At 37.3% G+C, this 24,784-nt stretch overlaps 1 protein-coding gene across 2 annotated transcripts; it reads left to right on the top strand.

Moving 5' to 3' along the window:
* The first annotated feature begins 227 nt into the window (after positions 1-227).
* Positions 228-22,631, top strand: Cyt-b5 (Cytochrome b5). 2 transcript variants are annotated; one of them, XM_045747801.2, is made up of 4 exons: positions 228-506; positions 15,531-15,659; positions 18,116-18,183; positions 20,646-22,631. In XM_045747801.2, exons 1-4 carry the CDS (start codon positions 357-359, stop codon positions 20,719-20,721), a joined length of 423 nt encoding a protein of 140 aa, XP_045603757.1. In that variant the 5' UTR covers positions 228-356; the 3' UTR covers positions 20,722-22,631. The 2 variants fall into 2 exon arrangements, with proteins under 2 accessions (XP_045603757.1, XP_045603756.1); XM_045747800.2 differs by having other exon boundaries at positions 232-506; positions 20,777-22,631.
* The last annotated feature ends 2,153 nt before the right edge of the window (positions 22,632-24,784 follow it).

The raw sequence follows: 24,784 nt of genomic DNA, 5'->3' as shown, positions 1-24,784 counted from the left end.
ATAGGACAATTTTATTATAGTTATTCCATTCACAAAAATAATCTCTCGCCATTTGAAAAACGGCGTAAATCTACCGCTATTTAAAGTTTTATATTGCAAATTGCACAGCTTGTACTATTGGTAATACTGTACTTAACGTGGAAAAATTTCCCTGGCACTTAGAGATGAGAGGAGGTTGTGAGAGTGTATGGTAGATGATATACGAGAGTAGAGAGGTCCGGTAAGAAAGTGGTGGTGGTGGTGGTGATGGTAGTGGGCGCAGCCGCCTGTCTGGGTCAGTACGGGTAGTTAGGGCGTCAGGTGGTAACGCTGCGCTGCACAATCTGCACCTTTACGCGCCACTACTCCTGTATACCATGGTCGCCGACGAGAAGGAAGTTCAGGTCGAGTCCAAGATGTCTCCGAAGGTGTTCACGTTGGCAGAGGTGCTGAGGCACAAGAAGGCCGACTCGTGTTGGACTGTGATCCACGACAAGGTGTACGATGTGACAAAGTTCCTGGACGAGGTGAGTGGGCATAGTACCCTAGCTTCGTGCAGGACCTCGCTCCTATATATGTGGATTTTTACACCTAGTCTATGCCATACATTAGGGGTGTATGAAATATATTGTATCATGCCAGTAAAACTAATACGGTATGGTGATAATTCTCGTTAGTTTTTCTTTGGGTTTTGTATTGCTACCCTCTACTAAACAGTGACTTGGGTATTAAATTGGGTATGGTCAAATAGTACACAAGACACACTTCGGTTTCCCATCTGCTGAAACTGTATATATTATTGATAGTGTATATTATCATAGGTTAGGCCCAGTTAGGTTGTTTTGGGTTGTTGCTTAAGGTTAGGTAGGTTTTAAACTGCTTTGGTAAATTATCCTGTTCAATGCGACTCGCGTACATATTTCAAAATGAATTCTGAAAATGAGAAATTATAGACAAATGACAATTTATTTTGGTTCCTAGTTAGTACTTTCTAATTGCTAAAACCACTTGGGTTGGACGGTAGAGCGACGGTCTCGCTTCATGCAGGTCGGCGTTCAATCCCTGACCGTCCAATGGTTGGGCACCATTCCTTTCAACTCGTCCCATGCCAAATCCTTATCCTGATCAGACTATACTTTTTCCCTCTCACTTGAACAGCTTAGTGATGTCTTGAAGGTTATTAAAGGATAGTAGATAAATTTAGCTTCTGAGGACTTCATACAACTTATATATTTCTAAATCTAGACATCATTTTTGTTGCTTGATGCTGAACACATTCTTTAACAATACTGTAAAGAACAGTATCCTTTGTCAAATAAGGCAACCAAAACTATAATATTCCGGTACAGTAAATTGTACTGGGAGAATGACTATCCGATCAAAACTTGAAAGATCTCACAATGAAACTGTAGTTCTCTTTACAGCCTTTGTTTACTGCTTGCTTTGCTTTCAATTTACTGTATTAGCCACTATCACACCTAGGTCTTCATTAACCGAGGTGATCGTCCAGTAGCTTGCTTTTTAATTTTTCAGTAAGCATTACATTATATTCATCAGTGAAAACAATGTCTGCCATACAGATTTACAGTACCTGTACTAAGGTTTTAAGTTGGCTTCTAATCAGTCTTTCGGTTGGCACTGTAACTGTCCTAATTCGGTATCATTGGGAATTTAGATATTGTGCAGAATGAGCAATTGTCTTTTTTATGAATCGAGAAAAGGACAGGGCTTAAAACTGATTAGTGTTGAACTTTATACTGTATGCAATTTAATTTGGAACTATTGTGACGAGAAATTGGAATAGAGCAGCGGCTATTTGGGCAGGTGTTATGCCCATCGCACATTAAATAAAAGATAAAATAAAGTAAATAAGAATGTATGGGGTCCTCTACAGTGTAAGAGCTGCGGGTAAAAACCAAAGAGAATAAAAACTTCAAACATCTGATATAACAAAAATGCCTAATTAATAACACAATAATAAGTAATAATTAATAAAAGCAAAACACTTACACTTGGTTTTAGTCAAAAAAAGATAGTGGTGCCTCAATTAACAAATTTAATCTGTTCCGGCACCGAGCTCGTCATGTGAAACACTCGTCTTGCAAAACATCAACAACGCTGTCATTGAAGGCGTCCGAGAACCAGCGGGAATGCTAGGAAGCACCATGTGGTTTGCTCATTAATCATGCGAAAGCTTGTCAATCAAGACAAATTTTCTGTGAGTAGCTTGCTCGTTACTCGAAATGCTCATAACGAGTCGCTTGTCATTCAAGGTTCCACTGTATATATACAAGTGAAATTTGTTAATGTCAAGGGTGCAAGTAATTATTTATACAAAAACTGTACGTGTCTACCGTCGCCTGGGGGAGCGAAAGTAGATGTTTCATGAGAGCACGAAGGGTAATCAATGTCTGGATGCTGGCGAGCCCTATTTATATGGGGCATGACGTCAGAGCTGACGAGTATTCTGTAGGTAACTATTGGCCAGCAGAAGAATGGTTGTTAGCGGGTGGCATCTGGTCCCCTGCCAAGACAGCAGGTGTGGTGGTGTCTTGGATCCTGGAGAGTGGACAGGGGTGGAGGTCTGTCTAGAAATGTGGGCACGTACAGTATTGTTGTTGATGTTGAAGCATGCAGATACGTTGGTGAATAGGCGGTAAAAGAACAGGCAGGCTCTACTGCTAGGCAGGAGATTACCGTAACACTATAATATACAGTACATTGTTTGCATCCAGGTAACCAATTTTTTTAACATGATGCACTACTATATACATACACCATGTGCTTTTATTTGTATAGTTTTCGACAAACTTGATCAAATGCTTTTTTGAAATCTGATAGTGTACTGTATAATGTCTGCTGCCTTGCTTTTGTTGATCATATTAAGTTGCATAAATGAAATAAAGATTGTCATAAAAGAAAGATCTTCTAAAACTCACATGGGAACTCTAATTTTATGCTGTATCTACATAAATATTGCACACAGTCTGTTTCTGATGTCGTGCTGATTTACCAATACAGCATTTAAGAGATTTGCAGGTTTCCACTTGTGGAGCTTTCATGTCTAAGGTGACTTACTGAAGAGGATGGCTAAACATGATCAAAATTTTTAACTTTAATATTCTTGAATAAAAAAGTTTCAGTATCTGCTGTTTTACTTGCCTCTTATTTGGCCAAGTACATCCTATTTGGCAATTGCAATAAATCAAAGGAATTCTTGATCATTACTTACTAATGGGAATAGAAAAGGAATGTTTAAATTTTCTATTGTAAATACAGAAGCAAAAAAAATCTAAAACTACTTACCTTCCCTCATTATTGACTGTCAATGTTCTGCTATTGGCCCAATAGTCAGAGAACCGTTTCTTATAGTTATCTAGTTCTTTTGGGGTTTGCTATTTTCTTCTATATAGGTTTCATAATTACCAAGACAAATTAATAAATTCTGCTGTATTCTCCATTATTTCTTTGTCTCCCAATTATGTTTATTTTTATTTATGGTATTTTTTATAAATTTTTAGATGGATATTTATTACCCTTTTCAGTGGCGCATAAAAATTTTGATCATTTGTATATGATCCTAAACTTCTAACATAGTCAACTAATGCTATGATTGAAATAACTGCAGTTTAGTTATAAAATTTTGACATTTTAAAACTGGCACTTTTATGCCTACTGTATTTTACATAGAATTTTATTTAAAGAGTGCACTTTTGCATAACTTGTTTAAACTTTTACCCGAGTTTGTGGGAGACGTGTCCCAATTTAGTAGTGTCAAATTCTAATTTCTAACTGTTAACTTTATTTTTGTCACTAGTGAAAAGTATAACCTGGAAATGCATACATGGCCTGATAGTCTATATTTTCTGTATCTAACCAGGTTTCTGTAATGTCTAAAGATGACTAAAATGGTCATCTATGACTAGAACCACAAGGTGTGAGAATTTTAGTACTGTACAGTATACTGTGGGCACTAATTTAATTATGGATTTGAAGGCTACAAAAAATTGTTGCAAATCATTTTCACTAACTTCACCAGGGCTTCACAGGCAGTTCTAGATGCAGCATGTTCTTTGTTCAAAACTTTTACTCCTTAAATACTCCATTCTACAGACTTGTGGGATTTAGACAGAAAGCTTTAACCATCCACTTTGTCATGCAACTGGGAAGAATATTTGATATTAAAATTTTATTAGGTTTAGCTTTCAGCTTAAAATAATCCATTTGAACTTTGCTCTTGTCCTTTTCACATTATTCCTCTCCATATAAAGGATAATTTTCAATTTCTTTATTATGCACTTCATATCCATCCCGTGGGTGGTGGTGTAAAGGATTACAGAGGCACATAATTGATTCAGGAACTGAACCCTCTAGTTCACTTAGCTAAACAAATAAATCTTGAAGGATAAGAAGTGTTATTTGTACTTTTTTGCACCTCATCCGCAGCATCTGTTATTTCGTAAACTCCAGCAACTGGAAAATTGAATCGCTTTATTAATGAATTGTTAAATCGTCTAAGTCTGATCTTGTGGCTGTTCGCATGTGTATCGAATATATTTTTTATATCAAATAATTCCTTAAATCATTCAAAATGTAATGACTTTATCAAATGAATCATTATTAGCCAGATCAACACTTGATGCTTCAATATACATTTTTAAATAATGCTGACTCGCCTTGAATCTTGCAATCCAGTCTTTGATTGCATTAAAGTCCTTAATAAACTGTTGCCAATTTATCTGCCATAACCTTAATCTCTTTCAAATTGGGGCTCTTGCTGGGCTTAGCAAGCTCCAACAGTTCACTGATGTGTTCAGTCCCTGGATGACCTCAAAAATACAAAGATTTTGAAAAATGGCTGACAAGGCTTTGTATTGATCACATTAGGCTGACTAAAGCTATTTACTGGATCTAGTCGAGCATGCAGCCCCGCTTTGATGCCTGCCTTGTCCTGATTGTAAATCACTTGCTTGTTGAGTGTGTGGAAGAATGCCACTTTCCCTGGTGCTGGGGGCTCCTGTAGTAATCCCAATGAAAGTTTTGTGGAAGCAGCTGACCCCTCTTCACTAATTACAAGCTGGAATTGTGAATCCTCAGGTTGGTTTTCTAAAGAAATGGTATTTCCCTTTTTGAATGACTTCATTATTTTGGTGTATTCAGTGCTAATGACCTTATTGTAACATATGTAACAGATTTGCCAATCACTCGTATGAATGAAAAGTTAAAATATAAAATCTCTTGTAGGCCTTGAGAAGCTTGAATAGGAGGGTGCTAAGAAGCCAACTTGCCAGACTGTTAAACCCAGCTTATACCTTAGTGATGAGCAAATCTACTACAGTATTTAGAATTGGCCTGTGCTTGGGTACATAGTTTTGATTGACCTGTGAGTAATCCCTGCAGAATGACAAAACTGGAACAAGCTTTAAGCATTCCAGAGGAAGGGGTATTAAAGCATTTACTAGCACAAGGAGGTGGATGTGTCTAGATCACTAGATTAAGGAGTTGGTTTCCCCTAAGCACGTTAATTAAACTGCATGCAAAAGTCGCCAGCTGTGTGTGTGTGGTGTGGGGAAAAAAATATAGTACTGTAGTTAGTAACAGTTGAGAGACGGGCTGAATGAGCAGAGCTCAACCCCTGTAAGAACTAGGTGAATAGCTTTACAAATTATTAGCTGAACTTCCTCCATCAGTTCAGCCATAAGATTTTAGAAGCAGTTTGGTGTTTGGAAGCAGTCAAAGTGGTTGGGCACCATTCCTTTTCCCTGTCCTATCTGAAAACCTTATCCTAACCCCTTTCCAAGTGCTATATAGTTGTAATGGATTGGCACTTTCCCCTAATAATTTTTTCCCCTACCTCCTTGAAATCAGCCACACCAGTGTTTCATGGCACTGCCTCCCCCCCCCCCTCAGCTGCTAAATACAACTGTCAGCGTGTGCGAGTGTAGGCCTGTATTAGTGGGCGGCTGTTTAGATAAACCGTTTAGATAAACTGTTGTTTGAGTTTAGATATATGGACAATGGTGGTGTTGGGGTAGTTGGTTTGCCTTAATGTGTTGAGATGGTGTAAAAAATATATATTGGTACCCTTAATCAGTTTGCCAACCCCTAAACTAAAAATGTGATAAAAGCACGTTTGTGATACGAGTAGGATTTGGCTAAATAGCCAACATTGGAGACATACCTGGGTCCAGACAAGGACATGGGCCAACACACTTGCACCAACACATTTGCTCAGCAATGATTGAAGGGAAGTGAGGTCTAACTCTTTATGCCCTGTTTACTAGCCTTGTTGTATCTGTTACATTATAATTTAACCGTTCATCACATTTTTGTTGACCGCCCATTTGGGGTAAGAGGCAAGTCATTTCTCAAAGTACACTTGTGCATTTGCACTTACAAATTTTGCCCTCTCGCCCTACTTTTTCAATTTAGAGGCCGTCCACTTTCTATATTCAATTTAGTATATTGAAATTGTGATCATAGTCACCATTTTACCTCTTCTAGGGTTAAGGCCTAGTTTTTAACCTATAGTATTCTCACGGCAAAACATTTTGCTCTCGGGCTAATCTTGCTGCAAATGTCTTTACTTTCTCAATTTTGGTTTTATGCTTCATAAGGTGCAGACTCCATGCCGATGCTGTATATTAAAGTATTGTTCTAACAGAGGTCGTGTAGATTTTTCTGCAGTGTCCTGACATAGGTTACAAATTTTTTTCTAATGTTTACCAGTTTTCCTTGCGCAGACAATGTTACCCGGTTTGTGCCACTTGCGTTAGTTGTTGAATTGTATCCAGCCCAAAATCACATTTCAGTTGTTGCCTTCTACAGTACTTATGGCTTAGGTGCCTCTTGGTCTCCTTTCCTTTCTTTCCTATTATCATCTTAAACATCATGGGATTGAATTTTAGAAACCATTTGTTAACCCACTCCTGTAACTTCTGCAATCCTTAGTTTTTACATTCCTGAATAGCTTTGCGTTGACACTCTTGCACCCAGGCAGCGTAGGCTTACCAGATTACAAAGGAACAGTTAAGCCTAGACAGAAACATTTCTGGCAGAGATGATCGCAAGTTAATTAAGTTGGCTGTTCTTGAGAAATATCAGTCCTCAACTCGAAATATATTTAGTTAGGAAAATATAGACCACTGGGTGACATCCCAGGGGGGCCAGACGGTTGAGTGGCCAGCACTTGGGACTCGTATTCCTAGGAACTGGGGATCAATCCCCGGCAATGGCGGAAACAAATGGGCAGTTTTTCACCCTGATGGCCCCCCCCCTGTTCACCTAGCAGTAAATAGGCACTGTACCTGGGAATTACAGCTGCTACGGGCTGCTTCCTTTGTGTGTGTTGGGGGGAGGGGGATCCGTTGATTGACAGTTTAGAGGCGGCCCTAAAGAGCCAGAGCTCAACCCCCGCAAGCACAACTAGGTGAATACCCGTTTTGCAACATTGTATTAGCAAGGTCAGCATCGGGGTGGAATTATCTTATTACTAACTCCATTACCAGTAAGTATTCTGATAGTTCTGGAACGACGAAAGGTATGAATGTACAAAGTACAGAAGCGAGGTAAGGGAAGCCCTCAGGGTAGTCATGCTTCCCGTAGATACAACTTGGTAAGTAATTATAAAGAGAAAGCTCCAAGCTTGGATGACAATAAGGCAAGGCAATTAGGCAATCTAGATACCTGGTTGATACCTGGTTGATGGGGTTCTGGGAGTTCTTCTACTCCCCAAGCCCGGCCCGAGGCCAGGCTCGACTTGTGAGAGTTTGGTCCACCAGGCTGTTGCTTGGAGCGGCCCGCAGGCCCACATACCCACCACAGCCCGGTTGGTCCGGCACTCCTTGGAGGAATAAATCTAGTTTCCTCTTGAAAATGTCCACGGTTGTTCCGGCAATATTTCTTATGCTTGCTGGGAGGACGTTGAACAACCGCGGACCTCTGATGTTTATACAGTGTTCTCTGATTGTGCCTATGGCACCTCTGCTCTTCATTGGTTCTATTCTACATTTTCTTCCATGTCGTTCACTCCAGTACGTTGTTATTTTACTGTGTAGATTTGGTACTTGGCCCTCCAGTATCTTCCAGGTGTATATTATTTGATATCTCTCTCGTCTTCTTTCTAGTGAGTACATTTGGAGGGCTTTGAGACGATCCCAATAATTTAGGTGCTTTATTGCGTCTATGCGTGCCGTATATGTTCTCTGTATTCCCTCTATTTCAGCAATCTCTCCTGCTTTGAAGGGGGAAGTGAGTACTGAGCAGTACTCAAGACGGGACAACACAAGTGCCTTGAAGAGTACAACCATTGTGATGGGATCCCTGGATTTGAAAGTTCTCGTAATCCATCCTATCATATTTCTGGCTGTCGCAATATTTGCTTGGTTATGCTCCTTAAACGTTAGGTCGTCCGACATTATTATTCCCAAATCCTTTACATGCTGTTTTCCTACTATGGGTACATTTGATTGTGTTTTGTACTCTGTATTATGTTTAAGGTCCTCATTTTTACCGTACCTGAGTACCTGGAATTTATCACTGTTAAACATCATGTTATTTTCTGATGCCCAGTCGAAAACTTTATTAATATCAGCTTGAAGTTTTTCAATGTCCTCAGCCGAGGTAATTTTCATACTGATTTTTGTGTCATCTGCAAAGGATGATACGAAGCTGTGACTTGTATTTTTGTCTATATCTGATATGAGAATAAGGAAAAGCAGTGGTGCAAGGACTGTACCCTGAGGTACAGAGCTTTTCACTGCACTTGGACTAGATTTTATGTGGTTGACAGATGGTTCCGTTTACTGCTAGGTGAACAGAAGCACCAGAGTTAAGGAAACATGCTCCGTCTCACCCTGCCCGGGAATTGACCCCAGAACCAATAGGTCGAGTCGACGATGCTTCCCAATAGTGTTACGTAAATGCTAGTAATTAGAGCAGTTTGTCACGTATTACGTGGAAACCTCCGTAAGCATTAAGAGGATTATGCAGATATTCAACCCATGTAGGGTTGACGGTGTCAAGGGCACACTTTCATGTCCATAGTTGAGGATTTTAGGAGAGATACAGCTGAAAGGTCGCGAAGTTAAATTCATGTGGGATTCCATCTCGTGTTGGAATAGTGCGGCACGAGGTGGCTGATGACCCGGCCAAATGCGCCACATCAAAACCACAAATTGACATTGAATGTGTTTTAATAATGAGACAAGGAGCAAAATTAGAAATATTCAGGCACACACAGAAGTGACGAGGAGAGGTATAATGTATGAGGGAAGTCTTAACCATGCAACACTACATGTGTCAGAACAGCCATTTGTTTGTGTACGTCTGGTAACAGCATGTGTAGAGGAAGAAATATATATATTTATCAATGTCCCGTAATATGTTGTGATATATATTTATATTATAAACACGTACTGAGGGGGAGAGGGAACTATCGGAAAAGCGCCAACCCATTACGCAACTATACAGCGCTTGGAAGGGGTCAGGATAAGGATTTGGGATGGGACGGGGGGAAAAGAATGGTGCCCAACCACTTGGACGGTCGGGGATTGAAATTGAAATAAGTTTGAGGTAAAATACACACAGGGATGAGGTAGCTCAAGCTATTCTCACCCCGTTCAGTACATCGTGTTAATACATACATACACACATCACAAGCAATAAACGTATTACCGAACATTCTGAGAGAAATGTATAAATTTCCTCCTTTACACAAGTACCCGGTCGGGGATTGAACGCCGACCTGCATTAAGCAAGACCGTCGCTCTACTGTCCATCCCAAGGTGTTGGGCACGTTGTACTGAATGGGGTGAGAATAGCTTGAGCTACCTCATCCCTTTGTGTGTTTATACCTCAATAAACACTCTTGAATTTGAAGAGCACACTTGCTCGCTTACTTGCTCTGAATAAGCGGACACCCCGTATTGTGTAGACATGCATGGGGTTTCTCTGGTCTACCCTAAGTTGATGCTATTAGAACATGTCACCTGTGGTTTTTATAATAGGTACATAATTAGACTTGCATGACCTGTAGTTCAGAGACGGCACCACTCCCGTGCCAGGGAAGTCCACTACGGGCTCACCATAGCCCGTGCTACTTGGAACCTGTTCAGAGTAGCTGAATCTATAACAACAACCACCTGTAGTTTTTTTGCTATTCGAACATTCTTTTGTCCTTCAGGTGGAAAGGGGACTAGGACTACCTATTGTATAGTGTATTTACAAATGGTTATTTTATATAAGGTTTATTTTGTAGGTTTAGAAATGTAAACCTAATCTTAAGATTAAACGAAAGCAAGTTTAACACTACGATAATGGTGGATGTCGGAAAATATAAAATATTGCCAAGATTTTGCTAGGCATCCATGACATCAGATATGGGAAATAGTCTTGAAATTATCACGTGCAGTTACTCTTGTTTTAATATTTAGTCTGGACTGTTGGCATCTGTGTGATAGGCTAGTGTTGTGCAGCATCACCTGGGTCCATAACCTAGATAGCTGAAGTTTGGTTTCAGGATGGAACTGGTAAACGTGAGCTGGCTTTACGCAATACTCCTAAGGCAGTACACACGCAATGCATACCAATCAGGGCATAGCAGGCACCAAGCTCTAATATCATTACTAGTTATGCCAAGGATATTTGTGGGGACTGGTGACCAGATGCAACAAAAGTCCTGCGATGTGTTAATGTATTACAAATGTAATTACTGCAGCATTTGGTGCGGTAAGTAAGGGTGTTATTTGTAAATTGATGGGAGGTTGATTTAGAAGCGACGACGATCAATTGATCGGATGCGCCCATTGATGGGAGAAATTGAAATAAGTTTATTGAGGTAAAATACACAAAAAGGGATGAGGTAGCTCAAGCTATTTTCACTCCGTTCAGTACATCGTGTTAATACATGCATAGATACACATCACAAACAATAAACATATTACCAAACATTCTGAGAGATAAACATATACATTCCTCCTCATTGATGGGAGGGGGCTGTGATTGCCATTAGTTCGTCAGGTAGTGTTCGTATTAAAATTCGTGTATCGTTAAAATATAGTGACTTTTTTTTCATGTTTTTAATGAAACATGAAACGTAATTTTTTCAGTAAAAATAATCGAATTTACAAATATTTTGATACTAAATGTTTTCTCAAGATATGTGAATATGGATTTTTTTTTTTTCAGCCAAAATGCGTTTCGCTGTTTTAATTAAAGCAGCAACTAAAATGTTGGTCTTTGCAGTTAAGGATGTATGTAGTGTACGTAGGTTTGGTTTTCTCATATATTTTTTAATCGCTGTATAATTGACATTGTAGCGATTTTACACACACTGGCAAATGATGAATATTAGTTTTTGGCGCTGGACATTTTTTGTATTGTGAAGGCTCTTAACCCCCAAGTTTTATTTAGCTAAGTCTGAGCGCATTATGTACCTCAAACCTTTTTTTTCCACCATCTCCCACAGGATGGGTATGGGATGCATAATAAATAAGCTAAACCAAAATTCTGAAGTCTCACTGTTTGTGGTTCATATGGGTACGTAGGCGATGAGTCACAATGTGGCTGAAGAATGTTAACCAGACCACACACTACAAGGTGAAGGGACGACGTCGTTTCGGTCCGTCCTGGACCATTCTCAAGTACTTGAGAATGGTCGACTTGTGATCGCCATTGTGATCTCAAGTCGATTCGATCGACTTGAGAATGGTCCAGGACGGACCGAAACGTCATCGTCCCTTCACCTTCTAGTGTGTGGTCTGGTCAACATGGGTACGTAGTTTTCAGCTGTACTACTTGATCGTGTTACATGTGCCAAGTTCCCGAGAATTTTGAGTGACAACGTGTAACGAGGTAGGTGGGTAGCAACCGGTATACGGGTGGAGGTAGTCTCGTGTTAGGGAAGAGGGGGTGTAAACAGTTTTGAAAGTTAGAATATTAGCATCGGTCATATATTGCGGGTTATATATATTCATATATAATCAGTGTAACATTGCGTGATCTTGTACGATTAAAAATTTTATTGATTAAAATAATGTTTATTCTTGGGTAACTTGTGGACGTGGAGAACAGTTTCTACGCATTATGTCCTCGCAAATTAAAGTTTGGCGATCACAAATGCGTATGACTATATGAACGGATTTTAAATCTTGCATCAAACTTTGTTTGGTTCATTTCATTTCTACTGCTGGTTGGGTTCTGGCAGTGTTAAACCTTCCAAGGAGGTGCTCTACCAATTAGTTTATAATGGCTCATCTTGTTAATACTATCACGTTTGTGCAGGCTCATTCATATACGTTGCTGCAGGCACGTACGCTACCCCTAACCTGTTGACAAGTGTACTTGCCTATCAGTGTTTACCGAGTAATGAAGTGTAGCGCTATGCCCCGCCTACCTAACCTTGCGATGATTTCGGGGCTTAGCGTCCCTGCGGCCCGTTCGTCGACCAGGCCCTCCTGGTTGCTGGACTGGTCAACCAGGCTGTTGGACGCGGCTGCTCGCAGCCTGATGTACGAGTCATAGCCTAGTTGATCAGGTATCCTTTGGAGGGGCTTATCAAGTTCAAAACGTTGTTGTCATGCAAGTGAATGTATTTTATTTAACATCTGTAGTTGCTCAACACTGCTCTCCTCACCCATTGACTCCCACAGTTCCACCAACCCCCCCCCCCTCTCCCACCCAAGGTTGCCTCCTCACCATGAGTAGACAGTTGTCTTGACGCGCTGCCCATAAGTAATGTGTTCCTCGACGCTTACTTAGCTCATGCCATCATTTGGCATCACGCACAGGGAGTTTTGAAGTTCATCAACTGTACCTAATTATCTGACCTGTAAAGTAAAGCTGTAAAATACTTGTAAACATTTTTTGTCATTTTTACTGTGAATTATTTAAAAATGATCTGTTTAAGGACTTGCTCGAAACGCTATGCGTGCTAGTGGCTTTACAAGAATGTAAAATCTTAATTTCTATGTTCTCTGTTAACCCCACAAATTTACCTTGTATATAAATAAATAAAATCAAACTTGGGGCTGATTGGAGAGGGGGCTGATTGGAGAGGGGGGTAGAATTATGGCCTGTTGTGGTGGGGTGAGGTAGTTCTTGAAGTGAGGGGTAGCTTATCGTTAAATATAAGATGTAAACCAGTAAATGATATTCGGGGACACATTATCTAGGTTAAAAGTATAAACTATCTTATCTGTATATCCTCAAAGTATTAAATGTGCCATGTCATCGTGACTGCGACGGTTGGCCATTGGTGGTGGTGGACTGGGAAGTTCATATTTTTCTGTACTTTGCCTACAGTAACATTTTTGTTGCCTTGGTGTATTTTTGTACTTTATTTCGTGGGAATTAGCATTTTAGTTTTAAATTTGTCTTTTTAAGGCAACGACTGATTGACGTAGGGGTGCTCCGGTAGTACAATCGGGTACGTTCTCGACTTATACTAGAGAATTCCGGGTTAGAATCCCGGGCTGGTCAGAAATGGTTGTGGGCGTGTTTCCTATCACCTAATGAACCTGTTCATTATTAGTACCTAGCAGAAAATAGGTACTCAGGAGTTAACTTGTTTTCGGGTTGCACCCGAAGGGAGGGGGGGGGGGGGGAAGAGGGCTCGATATAAGCCTAACTTACTGGGTATATAAATTGACTGCCTGTCCTCGGATTTTATGAATTATTACTTATCATATATTGGCTTCCTAGGCAACGAAGAAGTTGCTCTTATCGTTAGAAATTGTACATGTCAGTTCGCAATTCGCGATGTCAAAGGCAGACATTAGATACCGGCATAGGAAAGTGTTATGACTTTTCAACTTCCCATCCTGGAGTCAGGACAATCCTTCTTTTTCAACTTGCTACCACCAACAGTCACTATACCCCACACGATCATATGCAAAAACCAATTGTCCAAACATTTACCAGCTCGCCTATTGTTACAATGTTCAACAGAGGTGTTCAAAAGAATGTTACCGTATTGAACCTGAACGGTGGCGGCACTTAGCTGTATTCGTAAATATTAAACCGGAAAGAGAGAGAGAGAGAAATGAACTGACGCCATGCCACAGATAACTAAGCACAGATGGTATGGGAAACGGGGAATCAAAGATCAAGGTCAAAATAACTATAGTAAAGTGGCGATTCAAGGTGATCCCTCAATCTTCGCATCATCGTTACTATTTAATATTGGAAAAAAATACCATTCCTATCACTGAACTGAGAAGGGAACTATCAGGAGAAAGCGCCAAGCCATTACGATTACAGGGGAGTGGAATGGTGCCCAACCATAACTGAGTTTGTAGTTACTATAGTACTGTAATATACCTTGCGTTGTAGTCGCCGAAAAAATGATGGCGAACTCAATTTGGATAAAGGTAGGAAGGTTTATACAATCAAAACCTAAAACAAAGGCCACTACGGGCTCACCATAGCCCGTGCTACTTGGAACTTTTGTTCAGAGTAGTTGGATCTAGAACAACAGAAATGTGAAACTAGTAAGTTTCGTACATAAATCCTAGCATAGTATTGAAGCTCTCAAATTCTTTTAGCTGTGAGGGGTTGAAGAATAAGGGATTTTTGGTAATATACAAAACACGAATTACAAGATTTAAATATGAAACAATGGTGGATAATTTAGGAGATAATCTTTTGAAAGCTGCACTCTTGACGGCAAAAATACGTAATGTACAATCGATGAACTCTAGCGGTTGTTTTGATATCAGGGCATCTTAAGTGACGAAATAGGCAATTGTAGATTGTAACTTGCTTAGCTAATTGAATTATGGGGTTCAGTCCCTGAGCCCATTATGTGCCTCTGTAACCCTTTCCACTACTGCCCACAAGATGGGTATGGGGTGCATAATAAATGAACTAAACTAACTGATGGTCCTGTGATCATTATTGTGTAAATGATCCATTCTATTTACTTAATGTAATAAGAATGTACTATCGGTTACTTTAAGTATTACTTAAATGTTACTTTTACTTATCGGTTACTTAAATTAAGTAACCGATATTTTTGTTCCTGTTCATGTTATGATGTTGATCCATTAGGAAAAGTTGGAACATTTACCATGTATCTAGATTATGCCCAAAAAGTTTGTATTGGAAGGAGGTTGAGAAATTGTGTGCCTGGCCCCTTAAATGTTATTAATATACTGGAATAACTTGCAAATCCTGGTACCACAGTGTATTGTTTAATGTTCTAATATTTAAAATAAGTACTGGCATCGGCTAATAAGCCTGTAATAAACAATTTTGGTATCGACACAGCTCTACTCTAGTAAAAACTGCTTCACTATACCCTTTACCAGAACATAGTATTCTCTAGGCTAATCTTTATTACTTAACAAATAACTACTTTACTGCATCTGTAGACTACAATTTGTAGGGAATATGGTATGTACAGTAATAATAGCTTTATTATAATAAATAGTATATTTATAATAAATTATTTATAATTGCTTTATTATAATAAATAATAAAATGAACTGCAAACCTGATTTCCAGTTCCTTTTATGTATTGTATTTTATTAATAAAACTTAATGTTTTACAGCATCCTGGTGGAGAGGAAGTTCTTCTTGAGCAGGCTGGCACTGATGCCACGGAAGGTTTTGAGGATGTTGGCCACTCAACTGATGCTCGGGAAATGATGAAGGAATACTATATTGGAGAGCTAGCAGAAGTAAGTTGCATTAAATGAGGTTTTGATATATTGTAGTTATCAATACAATATATTGATATTGTTTTGATAATTTGAATACATTTTTAACCTCCAAACTGCTCAGCATAAGGGGCAGGGAAGCAAAAATTATTCATATTATGTAAAAATTACTTAAACAAATCTCCAACTTATTGGCTTCAGCATTGTGAAACTTCATCAAAATATTTTCAGAAATTGATTTTAGATGAATTTTTTAAAACCAAAGTTTCGTTGATAAGGAGAACAGATCCTATTAACTGGAACTGATGGATAACGCAGTAATAGATGCAAGCACCTGTTTGATGCACAAAGAAAAAGAATAGTACCTGTAGTTAGAAGTGTCCACAAAGTTGATATGCAGCTGGTGCCTTTAATTGCTGAGTAATACATAACACAAATAATGAGTTATTATGCTCTATTTTGTTGTATATCCTATACAGTAAATCCATTGCCCGTGTTAATATCTTACTTTCATCAATGTCCAATTTTTTTTTTTTTATCTGATTTTGTTGTAACTTTTACATCCTGAAGAGTGCATACCCATCTGTGAAGATAGAATGAAATTGGTCAACAAATAAATCGGTCGCTACTCGTAGAACTCGTTTTTTTTTTTTTTTTTTTTTTTTTCCCCAAACTATTTTCTTTCTCTCTTTTAGGTTCTTTTGATGATTAGGGACAAGACTAGGGCTTTTTCACTTGTATAAAGCATACCATAGATATATCCCCTAAATTATAATTATCCCTATACAGTATTTTATTTTATTTTGGGGGGGAATTTTTCTTAACTTCTTTTCAACATACTGCTGTATATTGACCAAAATTTTTACATTTGATTATGAATGCCAAATAATGTTTATTAAAAGTAAATCAATGAATTAGAACTACCTTATTTATTGTCGATAACTTCAATTACATGTACTGTATATCTATAACTAAAATTTCAACTTTGAGTCTGATCAAAAAATCCAGTTTGACCAATTCTCACCATTTATGGATACAGTGTGCACAGCTGTTCGTTCTACAATCCCTATAAAATGGATTTTTCATAAACTAAATGTTTGGAGTTACAAATGTCTAAATTTGACGCATACTACTAGTATTTCAAATGCCATATTAATTTTTTTTTTTACAGTAAACTATACTGAAAACCTATTCTAATTTGATGAAAATGAAGATCATTTGCTATTCTGAGAGCATAACACCAAATGAACAATTGGTGAAATTTTATATTTGTTAATCCGAATTAAAAATCTGAAGCTTTCAATATTCATTTTTTAAATTATTTTTTATTTTGTTTTTCAATTTACATTGGTAATCATTTAGACAAAGTTTGAGTATTTGCTAGTAGATTATGTCCAAAAACTTTGAAAGCATTTGAGAAAGTGCTTGGTTAGAAACCTAAACTCTTAGGCCATACATAAATGTACTAGTATGATTTGTGCCCTTTAAGGATTAATGATGCACACGAATTGGTGAATGAGTGTACGTGTAGTGACTTCAGATTTTCAGTTGGATGAGTGTCGGATGGAATAACAGTAAAACGGACATTTCCAGTTATGAAAAACAATTAACTGCATAGCAATTTACCCCATCTTTAAGATTTTTTAACAGCTTGAAGTGAAATGCTGAATGAGGCAATAGTTTTCTTTAAAATGTAGGAGAGATGAAAAGAGGGGTTTTGCAATAGTCCTTGTACAGTAACAAGTGACTGTAAAATTGCATTTTACAGCATGTTAGTGCTAAATCCAAGCAATGTGGAAATTATGATAGGGGAAAATATAGTTTAAGGATGACAGCATCATTGTTTGTAATCCACTAATGAACACGCACACAAATAAAGATAGTATTTAAAGAAAATAAGACTTACGTATGCAAGTGGAAGCTGGGAATGCAAGAGAGTTGAAGATACAGTACTTAAGAAAATATTTGCACCATGTTTGTAAGCAATTTTAATGACCTTATTAGATAAACAATGTTAGATAAGAACCTTTACTTCAACCCCAGCACTTCACCCAAAAAAAAAAATGGAAGGCAGTGCCATAACTGGGTTCAGTATAACTATCCATTAGTGGTTGCCCATTATTTTAAAATTTTAAATATTGTATTTAACATTATTAAATACAAATGTTAAATGCAGTATTAGTGCTTTAATAGTTGAACCTCCTTTAATCATGAAATAAAATTGGTTATACCCACAATCGACTTGAGAATGGTCCAGGACGGACCGAAACGTCGTCGTCCCTTCAATTTCTAGTGTGTGGTCTGGTCAACATACTTCAGCCACGTTATTGTGACTCATCGCCTGCATTGGTTATACCCTACTCTGGTTATAAATCTGAGTGGTCCCGCATGTTAAGCAATTTAGTTTTTACAGCCCTAAAATTTCTACGCTTAGAAATTTGTGCGAATTTTCTTTGATGTTGTATTTGCCATTTTAGGAAGACAAGAAGAACTCCAAAGACAGAGGGCCTAAATCCTGGGCGAGTGACTCCTCCTCAAACGATAAGTAAGCACTTGATTTTTTTTTATTGTATATCCTGCACACATATTCAATTTTCATATTTAGTCTTTTTCCAAAAATATTATTTTGCATCTTGTACAAAACAAGAGGTGGCTATAACTATCACACTAGTGTTAGTGGCTAGATTCATGATTTGTATTGCACAACAAGAATCTTGAGGCACTTTAATGTAACTCACTGTAAATAGTTATTGTATGTGTTAGCAGCTTGGAAGTGGATCTTAGAAGGAAATTGTTAAATATGAAGAAATACTGTAGTGTATAGTTAATATAAACAATTTAAATTTACTTTTGTTGCATATTGTTTGTAGTAGCATCTATATTTGGCATTTATAAACAATAACCATGTATTCATTTGCTACAGTATTAGAGGTAGTGCACCGGCAATAGAATAAACTTCAGTTGGGGTGAACCTATGGCTAGTCCTAAAGAATTCTTATCCAGTCCATAACACAGCTGGCAGTATATGCTGTTATAGATTTGTTCAGGCAAGGCTGAGAATTGAAAACCCTTGAGGCAAACTGTTCCCAACAACCTTCTGCTTTATTTCTAACACATCATAGTTATCTTGCCAAAAAAATCTTCCTTTTCTAGCTGGTACTAAAAGGAAGAAATAGCTTTTATTGGCTGGAGAATTAATTTAACATAAACAATTCAAAGGAATCCCATTTTGAACCAGTTGCGATAATGAAAAAAGGGGAAGGCTTGGCCCAGCTAACAACGCCTTCATTTATTGTTTACATTGTGTAATTTTTTTCTGCCTTGTGCCTTGCATTAATACACCACAATTTGAGCATCATTACCTTGCAGTAGTTTTGGGATTCAAGGTCTCTGTGGTCCAGTCTCCTGATAAGCAAAGATGTTACCTTTTATCCTTCAAAATACTGTAGTTAGGTTCGCTCTTGACTCGCATTCAGGAATTCCTGGTTTGAATCCCAGGCGAGACAGAAATGGTTGGGCATGCTTCCTATTACTTTATGCCCTCTTTCACCTAGCAATTAATAGGTACCCAGGAGCTAGTCAGCTTATTGAGGTTGCCTCCTGGGAGGGTCTGTAATTCGACCCTGGGGTGGGGAGTTACCTCGATATAAGCCTAATGTGCATATATACACTCTGGCTGCCTGTACCTCCTACACTATGAATTATTTTGAATTATATATTTGCATTCCAAGCCCTTCATTAGTCTCCAGGGCAACAAACTCATTCCCAATTAATGTTTATTATCATGTATTTAATTACAATATTTCTACTAAAAATTTTTTATGGTGGGTGGTAGACAAAACATATCGTATACGTGAATACTGCACACTAAAAACACATGTATGTAAATGAATCGATATCACTAGATAACTAGGATTTTTTTTAAATACTCAGTCCCAACTGGACTGTTTTGTTTGATTTCCTTCAGTTTGTCACATTGTATTTACCTTGCTGCTACTGTACCAGGCAATCCTGTGGTCTTTAAAAATTTGACAATTTTGCTTTAGTAACTGCCATTTCTGATACAGTAAGAATACACGATATGAAGACAGTTCATAGTGTGTACAAATACCGAACCTTTAGTACTGGGTCACCTCACTTGGCCACTTAAAGGTTACAAGTCAAATGGAGTTTCACTCTAAAAGTAAATCAAAATAAATATTTTCTTATAGTACTTGTATTTCCTTTATGCTACCATATTAAATATGATTTTAATGTTAGCCTTAAAATATTAATGCCTTGCATTTACCATATTAAAATGACATATAATTACTGTAAAATAGGTGAACTGCTGCCAATATCAACACTATAACTTGTACCACTAGTGTGAGGGGTATTTGAGAATTATTTTTTTCTGTGGGACACTAAAAATCGAAAACTTCAAATAAACTAACATGCATACGGGAAACAGTAGAGTAGATTGCACATTTCAGTTGTGTATAGCTTGAATTCTTGTGGTGGGTAGAATTAGTGTCTTTAAAGACTGCAACGCTTTAACTCTGCAGTTCTTAAACTCTAACTACTCTCATCATGAAGGAAAGGACTATTCCAAATCATGCCAGAAATATTGGAGATACAGTACTGTATTTTTGAATTTTTGCAGTAATTACTGGAGGTAGAACAATGTGAAGTACATGTCATGTAAATTTGTCCATATTGCTGGAGAAGTAAGCTCTTATTCTGCTTGTAGTTGTTTTGCCATTGGATGAAAATTTAATGCAAGATCGATGTTTTTGTCATCTCGGTAAATTGGTTAAATTACACGACCTCAATGTAGACACAAAGGTCTACATATATTACAGTACTGTACTGTAGTTTTAAACAGCGCAGCAATTTGGTTTACTGAGATTTTGTATTAGAGTCAATGGGGTAGAGAAATTTTAGTGTTATAATTTGTTTATACAAAATAAAAGTTTACTCAGTATACTTAGACAATTTAGTATTATACTTTTGGTTTTATTTTTGCAGTAATTGGAAAATGTGGCTGATACCTGTCGGGCTGGCTGTTGCTACTGCATTTGCCTACAGAGTATTTGCTAGGTAAACAGCAAACTATATATAGTAGGATTTCAAGATATGTTAGAGGATCTATTTTACAGCTCGTGGCGGTCATGGTTGGTGCCTGTTGGTCTGGCTTGTGTAGCATCAGTGATCTACAGGATGTACGCTCTACCACAAGCAAGCTAATGCAGTTAGACCTTATGAGGTTAATTGACTTCTTGGTCACCTTTGCCAATAATGTTCAGTCTGTGACTAATTCTTGTCTTCAATTTTACCTTCCATCTTAAAATATTAAAACAAAAAACTATTTACAAATTTGCAAAAATAGTCCTTTTATGGAAAAATAGAATGTGTTACTATTGTAATTCCCTCTTATTCTGTACTATTTGTACTTTTGTCAACTGCATGTGTAAGTTAATTTTCTTGTAACATAAACCTACACAATTTTTATTTTTGTCAGTTAAAATTAATTTTATCCCATTTTAATTTGAGTTGCTATATAGGTTAAGCATTATCTGTTTAGATGGTTTCCATAACCAGCTAAATAAAAATAGAATTAAGTTTATTGTATCACAACTTCAATGCAGAGCATATGTATGGAGAAGTGGCAATTCTCACATACAGTAATCCACTTTTTAGGGCACAAAATAATAATTTAAACAATCATCATATTGTCTTCAAGATTTATATTTTTTCTAAGATTCAATGACAATTGATTTAACTTTTATCTAGGGTCAACTTGTTTTTATTACACCTACCCTACTAGCCATTTTATATACCTGGTATGCATGTTATTTAATGTATATAAAAAACAAAACTGACATTAAAAACTTTTCTTTATAAATATTTGTTAAGGGTAAATTAAAAATATTGATACTAAATAAAATTCACATGGTATTTGCCCTGGTTTTTTTAGTAGTACAGTAACCTAAAGTACTCTATTTGTATTCATCCAAGCTTGTGTTGAGCCCTCATTTCCTTCCATCTTTGCTGTTATCAAACGGTCCAGAAGGATTTATTACATTCCAGTGAAGATGGGAAAAACAACTGTATTCTTGTAGGAAATTTTAGAACAGAGATGTGCAAAGATATTTAACTTGGAATGATACTCTTGTTTGCAGTAAGAAGTTTGTGCATGTTAAATGTAGGGAAGTCATGGCAGTCTATAATTCAAGACGTTTGCTTATATCATTATTTTGGGGAGAAAAGTTGTTCCAACTGAGAACCAGTAAATGAAATGGGTTGTGTAGTATCGGGTATTGTATTTAAAGTGGGTGATGTCATTTTAAGACTTGCAAAGTCTTAAGAGTAGAAGTAGAGAATATTGGTGCTTTTAAATTTCAACAAATCTAATTCTGGGTTTTCCGGTATTATACTGGTCTAACATTTTTTTTTTTTTTTTTTTTTTTTACTCAAAATTTGATTAACATTATTGATACATAGAAAGCTAGAAATTTAATAGTATTTCAGTACTATTTTGTTTGATACTGAATGGTGGCAGTTAACAGGAAACATTAATTTAGGCTTAAATTTAAAGCAAAGGCATATTTAAAATTAGAAAGAACCAAAGAATATGCATTTTTCCCTACTTGTAATTCTTTAGTTCTTTCATAGTTTTTGTAATGCCACGAGTTTTGGATGCAAATAAATGTTTAGTGAGGCTTGATGTGCACAATGAGCATCAACATAATACAGAATACTGTAATACCTTATGCCAATATCGTAATTGTAACTTGGGTTACAATTGTAGACATACTTATTGCTGCTTTTGGAATTGCTGTGATGGAAAGATTTATGTAGGCATCAGAGCATTTTCATAAGTGGTTTAATATTGTATATTAATGTGTCAACATGGAATGTGACTGTCATTGCGATAAGACATTTAGAAGAGTTTACTGATAAATTTATAGCCAGGATTTGCAACCAAATGGTAAATAAAAATATAAGGAGTTATGTACTTTGTTTTTATTACTATCCAGAGGATTTTTAACGTGTATGGGATTGGAAGATGTAGCAATATTGGCCTTAAATCTGTGTACACCTAATGACCTTTCATAGGCATTGAGCTTGAAGAAACTGCAATTATAGAGCATCCATTATATATAAAGCATATGAAATTGAACTGAATATTACTCACAAATAACACCTTTTACTTTAATAGTGAATAAGTAGAATTTGACAGTCTACAACTGATTGAAATTTATAAATAAGTAAAATAAAATAATTTCTGGTCTATAAAAAGTTTTTTTCATTAGGACTGATTTAATTTAATTATAAATTACACCTTTTTAAGTCTTAATGCTGCAGTGAATTATTTCAAATATAGGACAGAATGCATAGGCAATGAGATACTGTTACATGATGAGAGCTACACTTGATGTGTCCAATCTTCCCAGTAATCTGTTGTGTGCTGCTTTGAAACTACTGGTGGTTTGGTATCCTCAGCCTTCTCACTTGTTCCGACCTACAATTCTGTATGGCAAAAACTTTCATATATCGTCGTCGTCGTCGGCGTCGGTGTTGTCGTCGTTGTTGTTGTTTTGCAACAATTCTTCCTTGTCTGTATTCTATTTTGTAAGTAGTGATCATATTCTCTTCTTTTTATTTTGTTTATTCGTCTTCTTCTTCTATCTATAAAATCGACACTGCACCCTTGGGCATAACACACACATGATGCGCTGTGCTCCACTGGTTGAAAATCATGTGTTTTAGATAATTTGCAGTATTTGAAGCTTAATCTGGTACAGGGGGGTTTCCAATTGGTACTTAAGGCCTCCAGTCAACAGAGGGCATGTTACACAAGTTTTGAGACCGATCCTATGTTTGGCATGGTTTTTTAGCAATAGAGGAAGATAAACTTTGTTTTGAATACTATTTTCCTTGTGCATACAGACAATACCTCCTGTAACCTTTGTGCAATGTAAGAGAAAAAGTAAAGTATAATTTGTGATGGTATCCAAATTTGAGTACTGTACTGTATATTGAAGACTTCCTGTGCAAATTATTAATCTAAACAGTTTTATACAGCTAACATGTCATCATGGATGCTTTGAACTCAACAGCTTTGACAAAAAAAATCCTAAATTTTAATTAGGTAAAATCACAAAAGAGGCATCTTATATTCAGAAAATTAACTTCAATCATTAAAATGTTTGCTTAATACCATAATGCATCCTAACCTAATGACATATAGGGCTTTGACAATCATAAAATGAGCTTTGTCGTGTTGTGTATGATTTGATCATTCCCTGGACCACGCCACTTGTTTCCGAAACACTGTATATGTAAACAATCTTCCACAGTATAGACTCATTCCTCTCAATGTTTACTGATGATGGAAAAATTATGAGAAGAAACAAGACAGACTACAGGATGACCTGGACAAACTGGAGGAATGGTCTAGAAAATGGCTACTAAAGTTTAACTTGGGTAAGTGTAAAGTAATGAAACTAGGTGAAGGGAGCAAGAGGCCGAACACAAGGTACCATCTGGGAGGTAAAATTCTGCAAGAGTAGAGATCTGGGGGTTGATATCACACCGAACTTGTCCCTCGAGGCCCATATCAAAAGGATATCATCAGCGGCATATGCTAGATTGGCCAACATAAAAACTACCTTTAGAAACTTGCATAAGGAATCATTTAGAACTTTGTATACCACTATTATGCCAGACCAATCCTGGAGTAGCTGCAGCTCCAGCCTGGAGTTCATACCTAGTTAAACACAATACAAATTTAGAGAAGATTCAGAGGTATGCCACCAGAACTGAGAGGTATGAGTTACGAGGAAAGGCTACCGGAACTAAACCTCATGTCTGGTAGACAAGAGTTAGGAGATTCTCAGGGGAATTGACAGTGGACAAAAAACTTTAATTAATAAATAGTAATAAATACTATTTCTTGGGAAAAGTACATTACAAATTAAGTTACAAGCAAAATGTTATAGAGCCTAGTAGGATCAGGAATCTTTACAGTTAATCGAGAGGGACCAACGAGCCAAAGCTCACCCCCACAAACAACTAGGTACTGTTGGTACTTTCTTCTGAGTAACGTTTGTAGAGAAACCGCCAAGTTTCAAACAGAAAATACTGCATTTAGGCTATTTATA

This window comes from Procambarus clarkii, chromosome 24 (genome assembly GCF_040958095.1).
Source record: "Procambarus clarkii isolate CNS0578487 chromosome 24, FALCON_Pclarkii_2.0, whole genome shotgun sequence".
In the NCBI taxonomy this organism is placed as follows: Eukaryota; Metazoa; Arthropoda; class Malacostraca; order Decapoda; family Cambaridae; genus Procambarus; species Procambarus clarkii.
This window is presented reverse-complemented; position numbering and strand designations above follow the sequence as displayed.